Consider the following 23,615-nt stretch of genomic DNA (forward strand, 5'->3'; position numbering starts at 1 on the left):
TCGCATGTGGAAAGCCACGTCCTGATCTCCGGGCTCCTCCGGCCTCCTTCGGGACCCCACCCACTTTTCCGATCCGGTCTTTTCCCACCCGACAGCCTTAATGGCCAATTTTGTCTGCTGCCGGCATTGCTGGTTATGCCCAGCCGACCGGTAGCAGTGCTGAGTTCCGAACTTGGGGATTTCCACTGGTCAGGGTCGTCGCAGACACTGTTCTACTGGGAAACAGTGGGTGAAAGGCAGGGACACTACAGAGCCTATATTCTATAATCAAGTCTGTGTAGACACCCTGCTGGTTGGTAGGACCACTGTAATTCAAACAGAATGGTGTGCTAGCGTTAAAGACTACTGCGCCACCAGTCACAAGTGGCCAAACCAGTTCTAATGCCACAGCGCTGTTATAATACCTGACTTTAACTGGAACGGTCAGTCGTGACATACAACATCCTGCATGACATGTTTATGACACGTTTATGTCAGTGTGGTGGTGGGCGCTTCATGTTAAGTGTTACTGAAGGATTATCAGGAAGATTCAGATCTGACGTGATTATATTTGGACATAATATCAGCACTGGTGGGATTAAGATGAATGATTTGTTTAAGGACTTTAACAGATAAAAAAGTCACAGGAGGCTGCTGAGAATAATAAAAGGAGCTGATTTATGAAGTACTGGAGGTATGATACGATACAGACTGGCTCCAGACTCCTTGGCTCGAGAACGGTGCGTTTTGTAGTCTGGCGAGTTTGGCGCTCAAGATCAAAGGGTAATTTCAAGCCGATTAATTGGGTAATAATGAAACAGGCACCGTGGGTTACAGTGATATCACTTACAGTGCAGCTCATACAGAAAAGCGCAGGCCTCTCTGCTCCGGGCTCAGGGATAATTAGAATTAGAACAAAACTACTTTTATTTATAGAAGTATTCAGTAAATGCTTCTGCGTGTCAGTAAAGCACTTACATCCATCACAGGGTGTCACCACTCACATATGGTGTCATATTTATTCAGCCACTCACACCGAAGAGCAGTTTAGTACGAATAATCTACATACTTCATACAAATGATCCTGAAGTAAGCTTTATAGTGAGGCTGTGTATAGTACAGACTGTGACCGGACTGAAAATGTTATTTAGTCATTTATTCACAAAGTAAACAAACCAAAGCTAAAATCAAACATAAAAAATATGAATCACAAAACAACTGGGGTTGCATTCACATGAGAGATGGCAAAACCGCTTTTTCGCTCCTCTAATGAGATGAACTGTTTCATATCAGTCGGTAAAAGCGACTCAGGCCGCATGAACAAAACTTAACGTGACTTACTGTCCTAAAACAGTGAGTGAGGAATTTGATTAGTGGAGGAACTTATGAGCAGTATAATAATGAAGAGAAGTTTAGTGCTCCTGTCTCCTTCTTTTACTACATTAAACAACGTTAAGCTTTTTTTATTGATAAGAGTTTAGACTCTGGGAGAAGCTGAATCTGATTCTCACAGTTTCTCAGAAGCTGGAGCTGTAACACAAGTTTAAAAGTGAAACAGGGAGGAAAATCCAGATAAACACAGATACATGTGGAGCTTTCAGACTAGATCTGATGGTTACTCCACACACATGATAGACAGATTCGTCTCATATTCACACTTTGATGACGTTTTACCGCACCGTTCAAGCCAAATGCTGAACAAAGCAGCAGTTTGCACTAAGGCTTGCAGTGAACGCTTCTCATGTGAATTGTGAATGCGCCCTGAGAGTCTGAAGCTTCAGCAGTGGTGGGCAGACATAAAGGACTGCTGTGCAAACCGAATATCATTTTTATATTTCATGAAATCGTCCCTACAAGCGATGTACATATAAACAAAGATTGAATATCACAGCAGCAGCGAGGAGAAACCCTAATCTGACCCAGCTCCGCTCAGACACAGCTAATCGTGTCTGTTGGATGCCCAGCTAGGTCGGTAGCACTGCTGAGATTCAAGCTTGTGGGCTTAAAAGCTCAACAGTGTTTTTTGCCCAAAATATGACAAACCTGTACAGTACAAATAAGCTACAGAGACATGAATAATCAGACGAGTGGCTTTTAATTAATCATCATTATATCATATTAAAGGGATCTGAAGCCCAAAGCCTTTTCACACAGTGAGTACATTAATCTCAGCTTAGTGTCAGAGAAACACTCACCATACTCCGGGATTCCTGTTAGCACAGAACACAAGAAAAGAGAGAGAAATAAATCCAAAATTAAATAACAGCAGGAAACCCTCTGGAATATTATTAAAAAAAATAAAAACAGAAGACAAAAATCTAATTCATTTCTTACCGTCCTCGTCTATAAACGGCGGAGCCTCCAGAAAATGAGCGAGGATGGTTTTGCTGACGGAGCCCAGCGGGTTGGTAGCCACCAGGGTGTAGTTTCCGTTATCGTAATGCGTGGGATTCTCGAAGTTCAGGCAACCCTCCAGGTAATCCTGGTAGATTTCCATCTCGGCGTGGATGTACGCGCTCTGGATCTCGCGGCCTTTGTGGTACCAGTGCAGCGTGGGATGAGGGAAGCCGCGCACGGTGAACATGATACAGGTGTGGTAACGACGGACCGGCTCCTCCAGATGCAGGATCTCCGGAGGAACTGATGGAGGAAGAGCGGGAGAGAAGATGCTCAGGACTAAATATTTTATTAAATACTTTTATTAATAACAAAAAGAGCCAATTTAACGTCCCTGTGTGTCCTAATGGAGAGACCAGGCTAATTATAGGACTAAAACTAAAACTTCTTTCTGAGTATTCGGCTTGTTCGGTCCAGCACAGTGCAGCTGAACACACTCGGAGGAGAGCAAAAACTGTCCTATTTTCAGCTCAAACATCTGCATCAGGATCACACTGCTTTAGATTAATACTTTATTGTCCCTTGGAGGAAATTTCTTTGTTACAGCAGCTCTCATCAGACAAACAACCTTCCTCCGGGAGCTCCGGTTTCCTCCCACAGTCCAAAAACATGCAGTCAGGTTAATTGGAGACACTGAATTGCCCTAAAGGTGAACGGGTGTGTGTATGTGCGTCCCTGCCCAGCGATGGACTGGCGCCCCGTCCAGGGTGTTACTGTGTGCCTTGCACCCATTGAAAAGCTGAGATAGGCTCCAGCACCCCCCCCCCCCTCCCAAACTGTAAGAAACGTGGCTGCATAAACGACAGCACATGGTGAATTCTGCAGCTTTCTGACCACCAGTAAACGGACCGGTCAGGTCCTGCAGAATTAACTAATAACAGAAATTCCTCTCAAGTGAAAAATATGCAGCTCTGTCTGAACAATCTGAAATCGATCTTTAGAGAAAGGTGGATATTAAACGTAGGGAAGTATTCTCGTGGTCACAAACAGCCCGTTAGAGCTCATTTTTCAGATTAGGGCAGCATGTGAGCCGACATCAAAATAGGAATTCATCATAAGTGCCGGTCGATGGCCCGCGCCTGGATTGATTCGATGTTTTCTTTTTCTGAGGCGTGTATTGATGCGCCGATGATTGATATGTGCCTCCCGTCGTGCCTGGAGCCGCGCATCGCAGACTAAATGACGTCTGGCGTGGGATTTGAAATCGGCATGCTGCGGCATCCCTCTCGAGCACGCGGGGCGTTATTTACAGAGACGGAGCGCAGATTTTACCTTCTCCAGAACTGCGAGGCTCGCCGTGTCCTTTCATGCTTTATAGGCTGTTTATCACAGCTACAAAACATCTCCGCTTGTGTGGTGGTGACATTTTAAGATGACCTAAGATTTAAAGGTTTAAACCGTACTGAGATCTTCAGGAGGAACTCATGGACAAACTCGCTGTGTGATGAAGAAATGCTTGAAATCCTCATCTAAATGTGCCAAAAGTATTTGGACACCTGACCATGAGCTTGTTGGACGTCTCATTTCAAAAACAAATGCTATTAAAACAGAGTGACGTCTATGTGACCCTTTTATTATGGCTGTGTATGGGAATTTGTGCACATTCGGTCAAAAGATGACAGCATTTGTATGGCTGGGCACTGATGTTGGTCAAGAAAGTCTCAGTTGATGTTCCAAATCATTCCAGAGCTGTTGAGTGGTGCTGAGGTCAGGGCTCTGTGTAGGACACTGCAGTTTATTTAAACCAAACTGGAACAGGAAAGGGCCTTCCCTAAACTGTTGCTGCAAAGTTGGAAGCATATCATTTCCTTACAAAACTGATTTATTACACTGTGGCTGAAACACGTGAATTAAAAAATTGGGTGTGTTACTGCATTGTGCCCAGTGATTCTGTTCTGGTGAAGCTGGACCCACAGTGACCTTGACCAGGACAAATCGATGGTATATATATGTATATACATATTACATATATACACTGATCAGCCATAACATTAAAACCACCTCCTTGTTTCTAGACTCACTGTCCACTTTATCAGCTCCACTTACCATATAGAAGCACTTTGTAGTTCTACAATTACTGACTGTAGTCCATCTGTTTCTCTACATGCTTTGTTAGCCCCCTTTCATGCTGTTCTTCAATGGTCAGGACCCCCACAGGACCACCACAGAGCAGGTATTATTTAGGTGGTGGATGATTCTCAGTACTGCAGTGACACTGACATGGTGGTGGTGTGTTAGTGTGTGTTGTGCTGGTATGAGTGGATCAGACACAGCAGTGCTGCTGGAGTTTTTAAATACCGTGTCCACTCACCATCCACTCTGTTAGACACTCCTACCTAGTTGGTCCACCTTGTAGATGTAAAGTCAGAGACGATCGCTCATCTATTGCTGCTGTTTGAGTCGGTCGTCTTCTAGACCTTCATCAGTGGTCACAGGACGCTGCCCACGGGGCGCTGTTGGCTGGATATTTTTGGTTGGTGGACTATTCTCAGTCCAGCAGTGACAGTGAGGTGTTTAAAAAACTTCAGCAGCGCTGCTGCACCCAAATAATACCTGCTCTGTGGTGGTCCTGACCATTGAAGAACAGGGTGAAAGCATGCAGAGTAACAGTCAGTAATTGTAGAACTACAAAGTGCTTCTATATGGTAAGTGGAGCTGATAAAATGGACAGTGAGTGTAGAAACAAGGAGGTGGTTTTAATGTTATGGCTGATCAATGTTTATGTAATATATGTAAAAGTTAATAAATTGTCTTTTTAAGGATTTTCCAGTTCCTAAAACTTTTAAACTTTAAACTTTAAGAATGATTCTGCTAAGCCGGACCTGCACGCCTGAACACCTTCCTAATCCTGAGCAGCTCTCTGGTTGGTTCAGCTCCAGTACTCACTGGTTCACTGTGCAGCAGAAGTAAATGATCTCCCACGAGCTGATTCCTAATTACATTCACGCGGGTACCTGTGGGAACCGGCGCTGCGGCGTGTGATGCTAGCATGTTTCAATCAGGCTTACCCGCTCCCGCCAATCCTGCGCCGTTCTTAACAGGGAGAGCAGCAGCGCTCTGCGTTCTGCTGTCACGCCTCGACATGTCGAACGCGCCTCCATGGGCCGGAGCTGTCATTTCATTTTACCGTCAGCATCGTTCATCAGGGCGCCGATTAAACTAAATCCTTTTTTTTACCAGGCGGCTTCAATTCATAAGCTGTTCAATAAACACAAGAGCGTCAGGCTTTTCTTCAGCAGTGAGAGATACTGACTGCAGTACATCAGTACATCAGTACATCAGCTCTATGGCCGGACCGGTCACTAGCTAGCCTCGGATCCTGGCGCGGATCGCTGGCAAAACACCACACGCCACATCCGTGTCGACGAGAGGTTGTGAAAATGGAGCGTTTACTAAAAAAAGTGCGTCTATTTCTGTAATTGAATTCTAACTGGTGGCTTTTTTTCACCTTCGCCGCCGACTGAGTGTTTCTGATTACACTTATATAAAAGCTTGGAAGTGCTTTCTTGTTAATTGGCTTATCACTTGGTTTGACATCTCGCTCCGTTTTAGATCTGTCGGCGTCTAGAGGGGGAACAGCGTGTTTTCGCTAGATATAGCAGAGCCTGTCTACGTTGTTTTTATGTACGAATGTGAGGGCGTGATTGCGTGGTCGGGATCGAACCGTTTTAAAGAGTCCAATTAGTTCCTATATAAAAGATTTAACACGGTCCCTGTCATTTCAGCGGGTACAGTTTACATACCTATTTACATGAACATTTACACTTACATAAACATGAACATACCCAGCAGGGCGGCACGGTGGCTAAGTGAGTTGCACTGTCGCCTCACAGCAAGAAGGTCCTGGGTTCGATCCCCAGGTGGGGCGGTCGGTGGGGCGGTCGGTGGGGCGGTCGGTGGGGCGGTCCCCGTGGGTTTCCTCCGGGTGCTCCGGTTTCCTCCCACAGTCCAAAGACGTGCAAGTGAGGTGAATTGGAGACACTAAATTGTCCATGACTGTGTTTGATATAACCTTGTAAACTGATGAATCTTGTGTGTAATGAGTAACTACCGTTCCTGTCATGAATGTAACCAAAGTGTAAAACATGACGTTAAAATCCTAATAAACAAACAAACTACATACCCAGCATTCAAATTCCAACAACTTCTGCTATGAAATAATAAAAACACCGACCATGAGCTTGTTGGACGTCCCATTTTAAAAACAAATGCTATTTTGATCTTTTCAGAACAACAGCCTAATAGATGGTCTCTTTGACTTCCCGTTCAAACCAGCGTTCCTCCTTGTCAAGGATCTGCACATCGTCATCATTAAATAAGTGGCCGCTGACTTGCAGGTGAGTGTAAACTGACCAGAAGAGGTCGATCTTCTATGTTGGGCAACCGTTTCGCCATTGGCTGTTTAGTTTCCCCGATGTACAGTTCCCAGCAATCCTCCCGGCACCTAAAAGCATACACTACGTTACTCTGTTTGTGTCGAGGGACCCGGTTCTTAGGGTGAACTCATTTCTGGTGTAGAGTGTTTTGGGGTTTAAAAGCAACTAAAACACAGTGTTTGGAAAATATCCGTCTCAATTGTTCCAGTCAGTTCCATTACCCAAGGTTTTAGTTCCAGTATCAAAGTGCTGGTTCAAGCCTCAGCACCACCCTGAAAGGCCCTTAACCCTAAATTGCTTTGATTATCCCTTTAGATAAAAGCATCTGCTGAATGGAAACGGAAAAGACGAAGCCAAGAACAACAATCCTAGTATGTAAACGCAGAGAGAAGACAGACAGTCAACATGTTTCAGCACGTCCCAAAATAAAGAGCACGGCTTTATTTAAACACGTCATAATTACACGCTGGTCACTGTGCAGTGTCGTGTGATTCTGTGTGTGTGTGATGATAAATACATCTTAGACGTTATCATTTAACCAAGATTATGATTATTATAAACAGTTCAGGGCTTTTCATGACAGTGTAACAGCAGCAGCAGCTTTGAGACCAGATGAGAGCGAGTGATCTGAGGTCTGAGCGGATTTCTCTGAATAGTTTGCAGCTCTTGGGATTATTTGAATATAATAACACACTCGGCTTTTAACATTCTGACACTTTGAATTAAATATTGTGGAGCCATTAGAATGAGCTCCCTGAGGCTGTGTGCTGGATTGAAATGCGTTAATTCAATAAACGATTAACAGCGGTGAAAGACACTTACAGTGCACCGCCAGCTGCAGGGAGGTGTTGGTCATGCCCACCACGTTGGCGGAGATGCAGGTCAGGACGAAGCCGTTGTCCTCCCGGCTCACGTTGACGAGCGTTAGGTTGATGGAGTGGATGTTCGGCCAGTACACGTTTGACTGAAGGAAGGTAAAGAATAGATGATATTACACCGCACGCTCTCAGGTTTAACCTTTCTGATCTGATATTAAATAACTGTAAACGTTTTAGTTCAGCAATAAAAATTTATTAAATTTTACATATATTTTCAGACTACCAGCTAATTTAGATTATCATGATATTATTTCATTTTTAATACAAGTGAATGTTCCATATTTTTGGGACTCTTTGTGTTGTACTTTTTAGCTTTCCACTCACTTAATCACTCACTCACTTTCTTAACCGTTTATCCAATCACGGGGGGTGCTGAAGCCTATCCCAGCTTTTCAATGGGTGCAAGGCACACAGTAACACCATGGACGGGGTGCCAGTCCATCGCAGGGCAGACACACACACACATACACACACCCATTCACCTATAGGGCAATTCAGTGTCTCCAATTAACCTGACTGCATGTTTTTTCCATGCAGAAACCCCACCTGGGGATTGAACCCAGGACCTTCTTGCTGTGAGGCAACAGTGCTGCCCACTTAGCCACCGTGCCACCCTTTTTAGCTTTCCAGTCCATTTTATTCATTTTACCTTCAATGAAAAGCAAAATATATGTACAGTGTATCACAAAAGTGAGTACACCCCTCACATTTCTGCAAATATTTCATTATATCTTTTTATGGGACAACACTATAGACATGAAACTTGGATATAACTTAGAGTAGTCAGTGTACAACTTGTATAGCAGTGTAGATTTACTGTCTTCTGAAAATAACTCAACACACAGCCATTAATGTCTAAATAGCTGGCAACATAAGTGAGTACACCGCACAGTGAACATGTCCAAATTGTGCCCAAATGTGTCGTTGTCCCTCCCTGGTGTCATGTGTCAAGGTCCCAGGTGTAAATGGGGAGCAGGGCTGTTAAATTTGGTGTTTTGGGTACAATTCTCTCATACTGGCCACTGGATATTCAACATGGCACCTCATGGCAAAGAACTCTCTGAGGATGTGAGAAATAGAATTGTTGCTCTCCACAAAGATGGCCTGGGCTATAAGAAGATTGCTAACACCCTGAAACTGAGCTACAGCATGGTGGCCAAGGTCATACAGCGGTTTTCCAGGACAGGTTCCACTCGGAACAGGCTTCGCCAGGGTCGACCAAAGAAGTTGAGTCCACGTGTTCGGCGTCATATCCAGAGGTTGGCTTTAAAAAATAGACACATCAGTGCTGCCAGCATTGCTGCAGAGGTTGAAGACGTGGGAGGTCAGCCTGTCAGTGCTCAGACCATACACCGCACACTGCATCAACTCGGTCTGCATGGTCGTCATCCCAGAAGGAAGCTGACGCACAAGAAAGCCAGCAAACAGTTTGCTGAAGACAAGCAGTCCAAGAACATGGATTACTGGAATGCCCTGTGGTCTGACGAGACCAAGATAAACTTGTTTGGCTCAGATGGTGTCCAGCATGTGTGGCGGCGCCCTGGTGAGAAGTACCAAGACAACTGTATCTTGCCTACAGTCAAGCATGGTGGTGGTAGCATCATGGTCTTGGGCTGCATGAGTGTTGCTGGCACTGGGGAGCTGCGGTTCATTGAGGGAAACATGAATTCCAACATGTACTGTGACATTCTGAAACAGAGCATGATCCCCTCCCTTCAAAAACTGGGCCTCATGGCAGTTTTCCAACAGGATAACGACCCCAAACACAACCTCCAAGATGACAACTGCCTTGCTGAGGAAGCTGAAGGTAAAGGTGATGGACTAAACCCAATTGAGCACCTGTGGCGCATCCTCAAGTGGAAGGTGGAGGAGTTCAAGGTGTCTAACATCCACCAGCTCCGTGATGTCATCATGGAGGAGTGGAAGAGGATTCCAGTAGCAACCTGTGCAGCTCTGGTGAATTCCATGCCCAGGAGGGTTAAGGCAGTGCTGGATAATAAAGGTGGTCACACAAAATATTGACACTTTGGGCACAATTTGGACATGTTCACTGTGGGGTGTACTCACTTATGTTGCCAGCCATTTAGACATTAATGGCTGTGTGTTGAGTTATTTTCAGAAGACAGTAAATCTAAACTGCTATACAAGTTGTACACTGACTACTCTAAGTTATATCCAAGTTTCATGTCTATAGTGTTGTCCCATGAAAAGATATAATGAAATATTTGCAGAAATGTGAGGGGTGTACTCACTTTTGTGATACACTGTATATATAAGTGCTTATCCAAGCCAATTCACCTCACTTGCATGTATTTGGACTGTGGGAGTAGACAGTCCAAAGAAAGGGAATCGAACCCGGGACCTTCTTGCTGTGAGGCGACAGTGCTACAAACCGAGCCACCGTACTTCCCTTAAATTTAATCAACAATATTTATTGTACAAAATGGTTACAAAAGGCACTTCTGTGATTTTTATTCTTTAAAAAATGAGGATTTTGGGTTGTAATGGCAACCTGGTCATAACTATACAAGACGGTTTACCGGATCTGCTGTTATATTTGGAAGCGTGATGTATTTCGGCCCTGCCGACACAGACGTGGGTTGTAGGAGCACAATAGCATAAATAATCCAGAGCGCGGTTATAAATATGTGCATGTACCCAGCGAGTGTTGTTCACCTGGTGTGTGTTGATGGAGTGCAGTCCCTTCACGGTCCAGTCCACATCGGGTAAAGGAGAACCTGAACCGTTGCAGCTCACTGTGATGTTGTCTCCTTCCATCACCGTCAAGTTACTGTGAGTTACGCTGATATCAGGAAGGTCTGCGGCACACGGAAGAGAAACTCAAACTCCTGGCCAAACACTCAGAACAATGTGTAGGCACTCCAGGGGAGAGACCACAGCGCTATAGGTGCTGATATATAGCAGGTCACTTTAGGGAGCATTCACATGAGAAGCGGCAAAAAAGCAGCACCTGATTGAAGGTCAGTTTGTCGCTGACCTTTTTAAAGCTCCTCCAATGAGATGAACTGTTTGATAAGACGCGGTAGAAGGGACTCAGACCGTACGAACAACGCTTAACGTGACTTATTGTACTAAAACAACTTATGAGCAGTAATAATGAAGAGAATTTTAGTGCTCCTGTCTCCTTCTTTTAGTACATTAAACCACGTTAAGCTTTATTTTTTAACCAGAAGCGTTTTAGATTATGATTCTCACAATTTCTCAGAAGCTCGAGCTGTAACACGAGTTTAAAAGTGAAACAGGGAGGAAAATCCAGATAAACACAGATACACGTGGAGCTGTAACCCTGGATCTGATGGTTATTCCACACTAATGCAGATTCGTCTCATATTCACACTTTGATGAGGTTTTACTGCACCGCAAAGTATGAATGCGCCCTAAGAGCTTGTCTGAAATGTTCAGTAAAGATGAACGTCATAAGAATTTTCGTTATTTTTGTTAATAACAGTAGCATGTTTACACCTGTAATAATAATAATAATAATAATAATAATAAATTCAATTTACACCGATCAGGCATAACATTATGACCACCTTCCTAATATTGTGCTGGCCCCCCTTTTGCTACCCTGTACACAGCCTGTGATGCTCTGTGTATTCTGACACCTTTCTATCAGAACCAGCAATAAACTTCTTCAGCAGTTTGAGCTACAGTAGCTCGTCTGTTGGATCGAACCACACGGGCCAGCCTTCACTCCCCACGTGCATCAGTGAGCCTTGGCCGCCCATGAACCTGTACCCGGTTTACACGGCAGACCGGGAACACCCCACAAGAGCTGCAGTTTTGGAGATGCTTTGCTCAAACTCACTCAGATCCTCACGTTCGCTTATTTTTCCTGCTTCTAACATCAACTTTGAGGATAAAATGTTCACTTGCTGCCTAATATATCCCCCCCACTAACAGGTGCCGTGATAAAGAGATAATCAGTGTTATTCACTTTACCTTATAATGTTATGCCTGGTCGGTGTATATAGCGCCTTTCACATACCCAAGAACAGTGTAAATATAAAAGAGCTTAAATTCAATAAAGTTCAATTAATTTCAGTTGCAAAATCAATTCACTCTTTTAAAGTGAAATAAAAACATCTTCCTCACGGGTTGTATTGAATCTTTTGACTTTAACAGCAGTTCCAGGAACTCATAATCACGTTCGTTGTGGACCGCTTGGTGTTTGCACAACATTAACACTGTACTGAGATAGTATTAATCATCAGTGTTGGCTGTGAGTCTTGTCGATGCGTCTTTACCGCAGTGGGCGATGCTCATGGCGCGCAGACGGATCTTGTAGGCGCCGTTCTTACAGTACAGCTGCTGGGTTTGTAGACCCGCCCGTCCTTTCTGCTGCCACAGCTGGATCCAGCGAATCTCACAGCCACAGTTAAACACGATCCCCTCCAGCCTCCTGTGGGCATGAGGAACATCCAGGAAGAGAAGAAACGGTTAGAGATGAGCTGGTCAGCGTCTGGTCATTCTTACTATCACAAATAAATATAATATCTAAACGTAACAGATTAAAAATAATGTTCTGATTCTAACTGCTCATGAATGTAAACAAACACAATCTGAACCCTCCGGCTGTTTTTATTATAGCACAGAATAAACTCTCTTATCAGCTCAGGTTGTTTAGAGGTTATAAAACAAGGTAAAAAAAATCAGGATGATAATAATAGAGAGAGTTTATATTTATCCAGTCCTGCTTCTATTTAATTCCAATTATAATACACTATTGATATGTTAGGGTTTAGGGTTAAAGGTTAGGGTAAGGGTTTAGAGTTAGAGTTTAGGGTTTAAATTTAGAATTAAAGGTTGGGGTTAGGAGTAAAGGTTAAGATTTAGGGTTAAAGATTATAGTTTAGGGTTAGGGTAAAAGGTTATGGTTTAGGGTTTAGAGTTAAAGGTTATGGTTTAGGGGTTAGGGTAATAAATTAGGGTTAGGGTAAAAGGTTAGGGTTTAGAGTTAGAGTTTAGGGTTAGGTTTGGTCTAGGGTTAATGTTAAAGGTTATGGTTTAGAGTTATAGTTTAGGGTTAAAGGTTAATGTTTAGGGTTAGGTTTCAGGAATAGGGTTAGAGTTTAGGGTTAAAAGTTAGGGTTAGGATTTAGGGTTAGGGTTAAAGGTAAGGGTTTAAGGTTAGAATTAAATGGTATGGTTAAGGATTAGGGTTTAGGGGTCAGTGTTTAGGGTAGGGTTTAAAGTTAGGGGTCAGTGTTTAGGGTTAGGGTTAACGATTAGGATTTATGGTTAGGGTTTATGATTAGTGTTGGGTTAGGGGTCAGTGTTTAGGGTTAGGGTTTGGGGTTAGATTTTAGGATTAGGAGTCAGGGTTAAGGGTTAGTGTTTGGGGTTAGGGTTTAGGGTTAGGGGTGTGATGGGGTGAATAATGCACAGTGGTAGACTGGTACACACACACACACACACTACCACAACGTCCCAATTTCTCTAGTACAACAAACACGAGTAAAACAGAAAAAAACATAAATATACAATCATTAGCGACTCATTATACAGCAGCACTAACAGACTCAGTGATGATTAGCAGAACAGCCTGTGCATTCAGAAATACATTCAGCTTTATTTAACAGTGCAGCTCAAATCAAAACAGAGCGAGTATAAACAGGAAGTGCGCTGTTCATCATTATATTACACATGAGCTTTCATCTCAGCAGGCTCTCCACTAATCTGTTTGCTTGCATCAGAAACACTACATCACTGTAGGTCTTCCAACCCCGAATCGTTCCAACAATCCTTTCCTGTCACCTACACGACTCTGTAATGCACCAAGCATCTAAAACAGCTGGATGTGAAGTGAGCTTAAACACGTCTGAGCACCATAATAAACGCACGACCAGGAATAACACTGCGACCGGGCTAATCCATCACAGGGCTTCCGTCATCCACCACCCTCCCAATACAGACAGAGCCGATCATGTCTGTGTAGATGTCTGGCTGACTGATAGCACCGCTGAGATCCAGGTTGAAACTGTGGTTTGCTGGTGTAAAAGATCAGGGGGCGCAAGTACCTGTCCAGGGGGCGTGGCATTACGAGATTTTTTTACTTCTAAAACAAAAGCAATTTATTTTTCACCCACAGGAGACATATTTGATCAGTCTTGCTGACCACGCACACACACGTTTAATTTTCTCCAGTTCAGTCTGAAAAACCCCTTAAAATAGGACTAACAGTGAAGATAAGTGACAAAAACAATAACTGCTGTTATGGGACGTGTGTGTCTTTAAGAGAGGTGTAGGAGATGCTCTGTTCACAGTGTCGCTATAAGTGAGTCATGAGTCGATTCATTTGAACCGAATCGTAAGTTTATTTTCTCAGATATCTCTCCATTTTTACTGTTATTAATGAGTGTCGCGGTTTTAAATTAACACCAGATACTGGAACATTCTGTGTGACTCGCTTACCTTAAAAAGCTCAGGCTTAATTAAACTGGCTGTTACCACAGAGCGGTAACCGAGTCAGACTCGTTCTGTCTGTGGAGCTAAAAGTTTTTTCTCAGTCAGAACAGATGATCCCGAACTAACCAACTTAGTAATTGATGCACTTTTGTATCTGCTTGGCTCTGTGAAGTAACGTTTTCTGCTCTTATCTACATCAAAAGCAAGAACCGCTTACGATTTACGAAAGTGAACCAGGAATTTATATAACGTGCTCATAGAATCGGCTCAGATGGGATCGGGATGTATTATCTTGTAAAAGTAAATATTTCAATCAGCAAAATTGCATCATATGTGTGATGTGCACAACGTTAATTATGTTGTTTTAGCTCGTCAAGAGCTTTCGCAATGGTTTCTGTGCGATGGTTGACCGGGGGGACGCATGTCCAAAAAAGTTGAAAACCCCTGTAATAGATGGTTGCACCACCCAAGTGTCCTGTTACTTATATTTAACATATTTAAACATATTTAAATATGAACATTGAAGGCTAAAAGTCTTAGACCACTAGAATACAAATTGCTTCTATTTGGATTTTTTTTACTCCGAAAACACTATTTTTTACCACAAACCATTTAATCATCAAGAAAATGCATTTTTTTATATTTTACACAATAAAAACGCATCATCCTGGATTTGTTTTGTTCTGGTTTAACTACAGGTCACTGTAGATGTATTATTTTTTATGTTTTTTGGTTGGATACTGTCCTAATTTGCAGAATCGCTCCACACAACGTTTTCCACCCGGCTATAACAACGATCCCCGATGATAATCTGTGGTAATCATACATATATTACAGATGCACTAGATAGGGACGCCGACAAACTGCAGAAAAACTGCAGATTATTCCTTGTAATAACAGTACAATCTTACAGGAGTCACGGTGCAGGACAGCAAATAAAATAAAAGCAACAGAAGATCCTATAAAATTCCTCCAGCATTAGAGAGCAGCTAAAGGCTTTGAGACGAGTGGACCGAGTGCAATAGGCCTCTACACACAATGTTCAATAAAAACAAAGGTCTTGTGTAAGGATAACAGCTTCTCAGCCCGGGCACCCAGGAATAGAAACCTGCTCTGAATGACATGTTGTGGTGGATAAGTCGTATTTTTTTCTCTGACCACACTTGGCGATGTGGCCAAGAATAGCAGGAGCAATACAGGATGATTTTTATGGCAGCGCTCCATGAATCAAGCTGCCAGTTCAGACCAGCGTGAAGGAAACGAGAAGATATTTATATTCAGTACAATGTGTGTGTGTATATACACTGATCAGGCATAACATTAAAACCACCTCCTTGTTTCTACACTCACTGTCCATTTTATCAGCTCCACTTACCATATAGAAGCACTTTATAGTTCTACAATTACTGACTGTAGTCCATCTCTTTCTCTACATGCTTTGTTAGCCCCCTTTCATGCTGTTCTTCAATGGTCAGGACCCCCACAGGTCCACCACAGAGCAGGTATTATTTAGGTATTATTTTCTCAGTACTGCACACTGACATGGTGGTGGTGTGTTAGTGTGTGTTGTGCTTGTATGAGTGGATCAGACACAGCAGCGCTGCTGGACTTTTAAATACCGTGTCCACTCACTGTCCACCTTGTAGATGTAAAGTCAGAGACGATCGCTCATCTATTGCTCATCAGTGGTCACAGGACACTGCCCACGGAGCGCTGTTGGCTGGATATTTTTGGTTGGTGGACTATTCTCAGTCCAGCAGGGACAGTGAGGTGTTTAAAAACTCAAGCAGCGCTGCTGTGTCTGATCCACTCATACCAGCACAACACACACTAACACACCACCACCATGTCAGTGTCACTGCAGTGCTGAGAATCATCCACCGCCAATCATAACTGAGTATTAATCATAGCTGGGCTCTTCACATTGGGCCTATTAACACTGTTCTATCACAAGGAAGTGAAAGCTTAGTGGTTTGAGTGCTGAACTAGTAATAGGAAGGTTCATGCCTCATTACCACCATTGGGCCCTTGAGCAAGGCCCCCAACCCTCATTTACTTGCACTGTAATTGGCCACAATTCTAAGTTGCTTCGGATGAAGGCGTCTACTAAACACCATAAATCAGAGAACAGAGGAATATCTATGAAAGTAAAGAACCAGAGTAAGTCAGCGTATTTTAATGACCCCTCTGGTCACTGTGTGACATCATCAAACCCTCGTACGTTAGCCGTACAGTTCAGGGATGCTGAAAGCGCCGGCAGGGTCACTTCTGTCGGGTGAGATAGGGCGGAGAGGGCCCGATTCAGGCGGGTCTGAGAGCGCGGTCAGGCACTTTATCAGGCATTCGCATGCTGAGCTTCACTGAAATGATTACAGAGCACAACAGCCAGCAGGTAAACAAGCCTAATGCAGCGTGACTGATGGAGGTTCTGCCTGAGATCTAAAATAATAACAATAAAAAAAACCTTTCAACATCACATTCATGTCAGAATAAAACACGTCTGGCCAGGTGCTTTGTTACGAAAGCAGTAAATAATAAATAATACATACTTCTGGATTATTTGGTTTATACTTCCTTTAGAACAGGATTCTGAAGCTCTAAGCATTAGAAAACATCACATGTAGGTAATACATTTCATTTCAATTATTTTATTTTTTAGTCAGGGTCGCAGTGGGTCATGTTCTATTAGCAAACACTGACAGCAAGGCATGAAGATACAATTCAGAGCTTCAACTTTCCAACAATGTCCAATCATGTCTGCGTAGACGCTCGACTGGCTAATAGAAGCGCTGAGATTCAAAACTGGATCTCAGCAGTGGGCTGGCATAATACTGTATAATAAAACATAATTAAATAATGCCAAGCCTGGCATCATGGTTTCAGAGAATAGTAGGTTGCCAACAGAGGAGCTGGCAAAAATGATGAAGAAGCAGTGCTGAATAGAAACACTTCCACCTGGAGCAAATGAATGCTCAACAAGGCACATGTGACTCTCAGTTAAGAGGAAACGACTTACTTTAATGCCCTTTCTGCTGGCCATGAATGGCAATGCAGATGGGCATGATGCTGTAACCGTGCCCCTGCTGATCTCCACAGCTAACAATTACAGTATATGTTACATTCATGACAGGACAGGTGGTTACTGGTTACACAAGATTTATTAGTTCAGGTTTTTAATATCAAACACAGTCATGGACAACGTTGTATCTCCAATTCACCTCACTTGCACATCTTTGGACTGTGGGAGAAAACCGACACAGACACGGGGAGAACATGCAAATTCCACACAGAAAGGACCCGGACCAGTCCACCTAGGACTGTGAGTCGACAGTGCTACCCACCATGCTTTAGGTACACAGGAACGTTCACTAATTGATTCTAGGCAGCGAAACTGAGGCTGTATTAATACAGTGTCTGGCAGTCGTAACTGGTTTGACTGGAGTGTAATTCCAGTGTGGCAGCCGTCGCTGTACTGGAAAATTCCGGCACAGCACGCCGACGCTGTCTCCCGTCACTTAATGTGACGACAGACTGCGCAAATATTCAAAACAAACAAGAAAATGAGGTCAGGTTTCGAGCAGACAAAACCAATACATTTTACCGTCACGTCTTAATTAAGCTGCTCGAACGCTCGGGCTGCTGGGTAGCTCATCACAAACACACATTTATATGCCAAAGCTAGCGGCGGTGCTGCCGGTACGAGCGGAGGATTACCTGCGCTGTAATGATGCAGAATAAATGATTTGTAATCAGTGACCGGCGCGATATGAGCGAGACAGGGATGAGAGATCCACGAGCAGATGAAGCGAAGGATCCGTCCGCGTTAGAGCTGCATAATTAATCGTGATCGAAACCCAATTTACCCTCTGCAGTTATTTAATGGAGCGCTTTTATTCGGACACGCCGCAGACCGAGCGCAGTCCAGCTTCTCAGAGAGCAAAAAAGTTTATTTATCAAGCGCAGAACAAGTGCAGCTTGTGTAACATGTAACAGTGCTCGTCCTGACCTCAGAGATCCTTCCTGAATGTTCTGTGAACAATATAACACATCAGCAGCTCACACAGGCCGAGCGAATCAGCAGCTCTTCTCAGAACGACATGGTGAGTGTGAAGTGAAACGTGTGAATCACTGCTGATTCGTCCAAACGCAGACGCTTTCCTACATGGATAAACGCTGCTGGAGGCTGAAGCTTAAACATACAGTACTTCAACAAACCCGCTTCAAAAATCACTTCAATAAACACTAAAGTACAGCTAACCTCAAAGACCCTTCCATTATTTACTCTTATTACTTGAAATTATTGTTTAAATAAAAACACACAGAGTAAAAACAGTGATTTTACAATGAAGTGTAACCTAATAATAATTATAATAATAATAATAACAATAATAATAAAACACATCGACTACTACTACTAATAATAATTATTATAAAATTATTATTATTATAAAATAATATATAATATATATAATATAATAATAAAATACTACTACTACTACTACTAATAATAATAATAATATTAACATTAATAATAATAATAATATTAACATTAATAATAATAATAATAATATTAACGTGAAAAATAATCATAATAACATTAATAATAATAATAATAATAACAATAATGATAATAATATTAACATGAATAATAACAATAATAATATTAACATTAATAATTATAAAAAAAAAATTAAAATAAAACACTAATAATATAATAATAATAATAATAACAATACAAATAATAAAATACTACTAATAATAATAATAACAAAAAATAATAACAATAATAATATTAATAATAATAATAAAATACTACTACTACTACTACTAATAATAAAATACTACTACTAATAATAATAATATTAATAATAATAAAAAATACATATATACTAACAATAATAATAATAATAAATTAAATTAAAAATAAAAACTAAAATGCTACTACTATCACTACTACTACTAATAATAACAATAATACTAACAGCAACAATAATATTAACAGTAGTAATATTAATAATAATAATTAATAATAACGAAATAATAATACTACTACTAATAATAACAGAGAATAATACTAACATTAATAATAATAATAAAAACAAAAATACTACTAATACCACCACTAATAATAATAATAATAACAAAATATATGTATTAAAATAATAAAATAATAATACTAACACTATTACCACTAATAACAATATAACAATAACAAAAGAATAATACTAACAACAATAATAATATTAATGATACAAAAATACTACTACTACTATAATATAGTATATTTGTATTATTAATATTAATAATAATAGTAATAATAATATTTTTTTTTTTTACAGTTTTATTGTAAGATTCCAGAATAAGAGAAAACCTTTACCTAGCCGTAAGAAACTTTCTGACTGAATATTTACACTTTTAAAACTTTTAAACAGATAAAAACTTACAGTTCGACCAGCTGAAGGTTTTTGAAGAGCTGCCAGGAGAGCGTGGTGAGTGGGTTCTTGGACAGATTTCTGTAAGACGAGAGAGAGAGACAGAAAACAATAAATACATTTAAAGCATCTACACAGATTCATGCAGAGCCAAAATGTAACCGATTCTATACCGCTGCCGCCCAGGGTGGCCAAGATGAACCCACTTCAGTTAAAGCCACAGGAAACAAAACAACCCCAAAGAGGGCATCCAGTCCCTTAGTACCCACGTCCTTCTCTGGTCACAACATAGGAGCATTAGTATTCAGTACTGACTGTAGCCTGTGCTATGCTCAGCCTCTTCTATCACACTAATTACTCAGGACCACCACTAAGCAGATATCGGGTGGCTGACCATTGATGTTTCTGGGCTGATGCCCTCACACCAGAACCAAACACCACACCAGTGTAAATGTGCACTGAGAGAGAGCATGGAATTATTTATCTAAAGCTACTTACACTTATCAATAAACACAATTCAAGCAACTGGGGGCTCAGATCCTTGCTCGAGGGCCCAACAGTGACAACTTGAACCAACAACCTTATGATTTCTAGTCCAGTATCTTAACCACTAAGCCACCACTGCGCAATAATGGAAGTCACTGATGCCATGCTGTTACATCCACGTGTTAAAATTCCTCCCTCACATTTTTGTTGCATTTTAACAAACAAATTTCCATTTTTTGAGGGCCAAAGGCAAAAGGGCAGGTGATGTCAGAGAGGGCATCACTTCAGTTTTATAGAAGTGGTAAAACAGCAGAGCTTTTCATTGTTAGAAGACTCGTAATAGTGAATAAATTATTTTTAGAGGTTGAGATTTTCACTGCACATCCGTACATAATAACCTCAGTAAATTTCCACTCTCATCAGCAGCTATCACCACGTCACCAGCATGAACACTGAGCTTCGTTCAGCCCGTCTATCCACGACGAGCCTCAGTACGAGTCTCACTGCAGGACTTGATAAAAGCCAGCCAGGCTTTATGCAACAGGAAATCAGAGAGAAGCTCCATCGCTGCCAAGAAGCTCAGAGAGAAAGAAAACGCAGCTGCGAGGGACGAGGCCGCTCCGCCGACTCAATAAGGAGAAACTCGAGCGCCTCCGAGTCGACAAATTGAAGAGGCGATGAAGGACTCCGGGCTATCAAAGCTAAAATGTTGGATTGGGACTCATAAACGTTTTGTAGGAAAGAACACTCAGGTCAAACTTTGTAGAAGACGAAATTAGAATCAGTATAGAAGATTCATGAGGAATTGAGGGGGTTTAGATCTGGACCCTGTGAACTCCAATAAATTAGAGGCGGAAGAACTCGAATCAAAGGACGACGTATTAAATACTGAGAATTTCATCTTCAGTTCCTCTTTAGTTAATGAGCCTCGTCTTAGAGCAGCGCCAGGTACTGGACTAGTGATCAGAAGGTTGCTGGTTCAACTCCACCACCACCAAGTTAGTATTAGTCAGTATTGGGCCCATGAGCAAGGCCCTTCACTTTCAATAACAACTGTAAGTCATTTTGGATTAAAACATATGCTTAATGTTGTAAATCTAATGTTAATGTTGCAGGAATTAAAGTTTAAATAAATGTGTTTATATTAAGACAGTAAACAGATCACAGATGTTTGTTTTTATTGTTTTGTACCAAATGTCCCAACTTTTTCAGAAATGAGGAGTGTATTTGCACTCGCTGCCTCTTTTTAGTTTAGTCTTGAACCAGCAACCTTCTGATTACTAGTCCAGTACCTGGCGCTGCTTTAACACGAGGCTCATCAACTAAAGAGGAACTGAAGATGATAATTTCCTTAATTTCCTTTGGTCCAGGAGATTTTTTGGAACTGGTATTTACATGAGGAGGCGGGGAAAAGGGCAACGTGGGTAGTCGCCTCAAAGCAAGAGGGGCCTGGGTTCCAGTTCTTTCTGTGTGGGGTTTGCATGTTCTCCTTGTGTCTGTGTGGGTTTCCTCCAGGTACTCTGTTTTTCCCCCACAAGTCTAAAGACATGCAGTCAGGTTAACTGAAACTACTAACAACTGCCCTAAGTGTGTGTGTGTGTGTGTGTGTGTGGGACATGTGATGGACTGGCGACCTTTCCGGGGTGTTTCCTGCCTTTCACCTAATGAATCAGACCCACAGCAACCCTAACCAGGATGACGGTGGTAAAACAGACAGTAAATGAACAAACAATTAAATGAATATAAAAAAAAAATACTACTGTGATGCCCAGGTGGCACAGTGGGATATTCCACTAGCACACCAGAGCCGAGATTCTGAACTCCTCGGTTTGAAACCTGGCGTTGCCACCGGTCGGCTGGGCGTCATCTAGCAGGCATAATTGGGAGTGCCTGCAGCAGACACGTTTCTGCTAGGGCGGGATGACCGGACTATGTGGGCGGGGTCTTCAAACGCTGTGTAAGGACCCTGATTAGCAGATAGAGTAGCGCCTGTGCAGCAATATACCCACCTCGACTGCAATCAGGGATCCACCAGCAGCGTAAGACAGATTGACTACACTAACTTGGGATAAAATGCAGAAATAAAATAGAAAAAAATACTATTGTGTACATTATGTTTGTCTTTTGATCTTTGATTGATTTTATGTGACCAGGCAGTTACATAACTACATTTTACTGCTTGTTATACCACGACCTGCATGTGACAAATAAACTTTAATTTGATTTGAACGCTACATGAAAATCGCTGGTATTAAACCTCAGTATAAAAAGCTGTGAATCCTTTCTGTGGATTTTGTTTTTTCTCTTTATGGGTGTTTGACCTTCACTCGTCTTTATCCGACTGCCCGTTCGCTGGCGGTGCCCCGGGGGTTCAGAATAAAATGAGCTGTAATTCCTATATTCACAAGCGACTCGTCTTCCTGTAGCACTTTTCAGTTCCTGTTTGATTTAGAGGCGTTTTGACTCTGACCTTGTGCTCCATTAAATGCCCGGTCCTGCTTAAAAAAGCTTTATTGTTCTTTGTAAGTGAGAAGTTTGAAGCGGGCGCTTCTTTTTATTTCGGCAGACTCTAAGCTTGGGCAATATAAAGCTCACTTGACTGTGGACGGTTGCATCTTAGTTCTTAAGCTGTTTTTGTGGTTCCACGTACTTTCAGCTCACAGAGGGTTGTTGTATAGACGATCTTGGGACCATTTATGATCTGCTGAGGTCTGTACAGAACTTTCTACAGTTTCACATTGTAACGATTGTTCATATGAGCACAGAGAAGTCGACAGCATAAGTCAATCACAATGAATAATGAATCAGGAGGTTAAATGATCTCATAAGATTTTACACACCACCAATAAATAATCTAAGATCTCGTCGTATTTCCAGATAAACTACAAAAATCAATTCTAAAACACGGACGAGAATTTTCGTCTTTAAGAGAGAACATGAAGCCTCGCGCACCATTGCTGAATGTTCTAGGTTTACGTTCAGCTATTAAGGGAGCTGTACTGTGTTTTGTAGCTTCATTTATTCTATCATTCAGTTTATAAGTGTAATTTTATGTATGAGTGTTAAAAAATCTGTGAAATGCCGCTCAGGTGGCGCAGCTGTAAAAACACACGCTGGAATCAGAGCTGGGATCTCGAGTACATCGTATCGAATCTCGGCTCTGCCTTCCGTCTAGGCTGAGCGGCCACATGCACAACGATTGGCCTGTTGTTCAGATATGGGCGGGATTAAGCCAGATAGGGACTCTCGCTCAGAACTAATGCAGTTACGACCTCTGCTGGCTGATTGATGGCACCTGCACAGAGATGAGAAAATTGTGCTCTTAGGGTGTGTCTCTCCGTACACAGTGCTGAGCTGCTCTGCACTTGTCAAAGTGCAGGTGATAAGATGCATACGGCTGCTGCCCAAGTGTTGGAGTGGGTGTGGGTTAGCTTTATTCCCCTCAATCAGAGCAGGGATCAGCATTGGTGGAGAGGAAGCATGATGCAATCGGGCAATTGGACGCGATAAAAAGGGGAGAAAATGCATAAACAATATATATATATATATTTAAAAATCTGTAAAATCTGTATTTTTGAACAACAAGGTCCGTGAAATTAAGCACATTTATCCGTGAATTTAGTCTGACCCTACTCATG

General features: G+C 42.0%; 1 protein-coding gene across 1 annotated transcript in view; it reads right to left on the bottom strand.

The window, feature by feature from the left end:
- ntrk3b (neurotrophic tyrosine kinase, receptor, type 3b) overlaps nt 1–23,615 on the bottom strand; it is a 177,884-nt gene that overhangs the window by 73,693 nt on the left and 80,576 nt on the right. The window contains exons 4-9 of the mRNA XM_063012388.1: nt 19,504–19,572; nt 11,899–12,053; nt 10,307–10,449; nt 7,575–7,716; nt 2,314–2,619; nt 2,175–2,189 (exon numbers count right to left, since the gene is read on the bottom strand). Of these exons, the coding sequence (XP_062868458.1) occupies nt 2,175–2,189; nt 2,314–2,619; nt 7,575–7,716; nt 10,307–10,449; nt 11,899–12,053; nt 19,504–19,572 (830 nt within the window). The remainder of the gene's footprint in view (nt 1–2,174; nt 2,190–2,313; nt 2,620–7,574; nt 7,717–10,306; nt 10,450–11,898; nt 12,054–19,503; nt 19,573–23,615) is intronic.

The sequence above is a fragment of the Trichomycterus rosablanca genome, chromosome 17 (genome assembly GCF_030014385.1).
Source record: "Trichomycterus rosablanca isolate fTriRos1 chromosome 17, fTriRos1.hap1, whole genome shotgun sequence".
NCBI classification, from domain to species: Eukaryota; Metazoa; Chordata; class Actinopteri; order Siluriformes; family Trichomycteridae; genus Trichomycterus; species Trichomycterus rosablanca.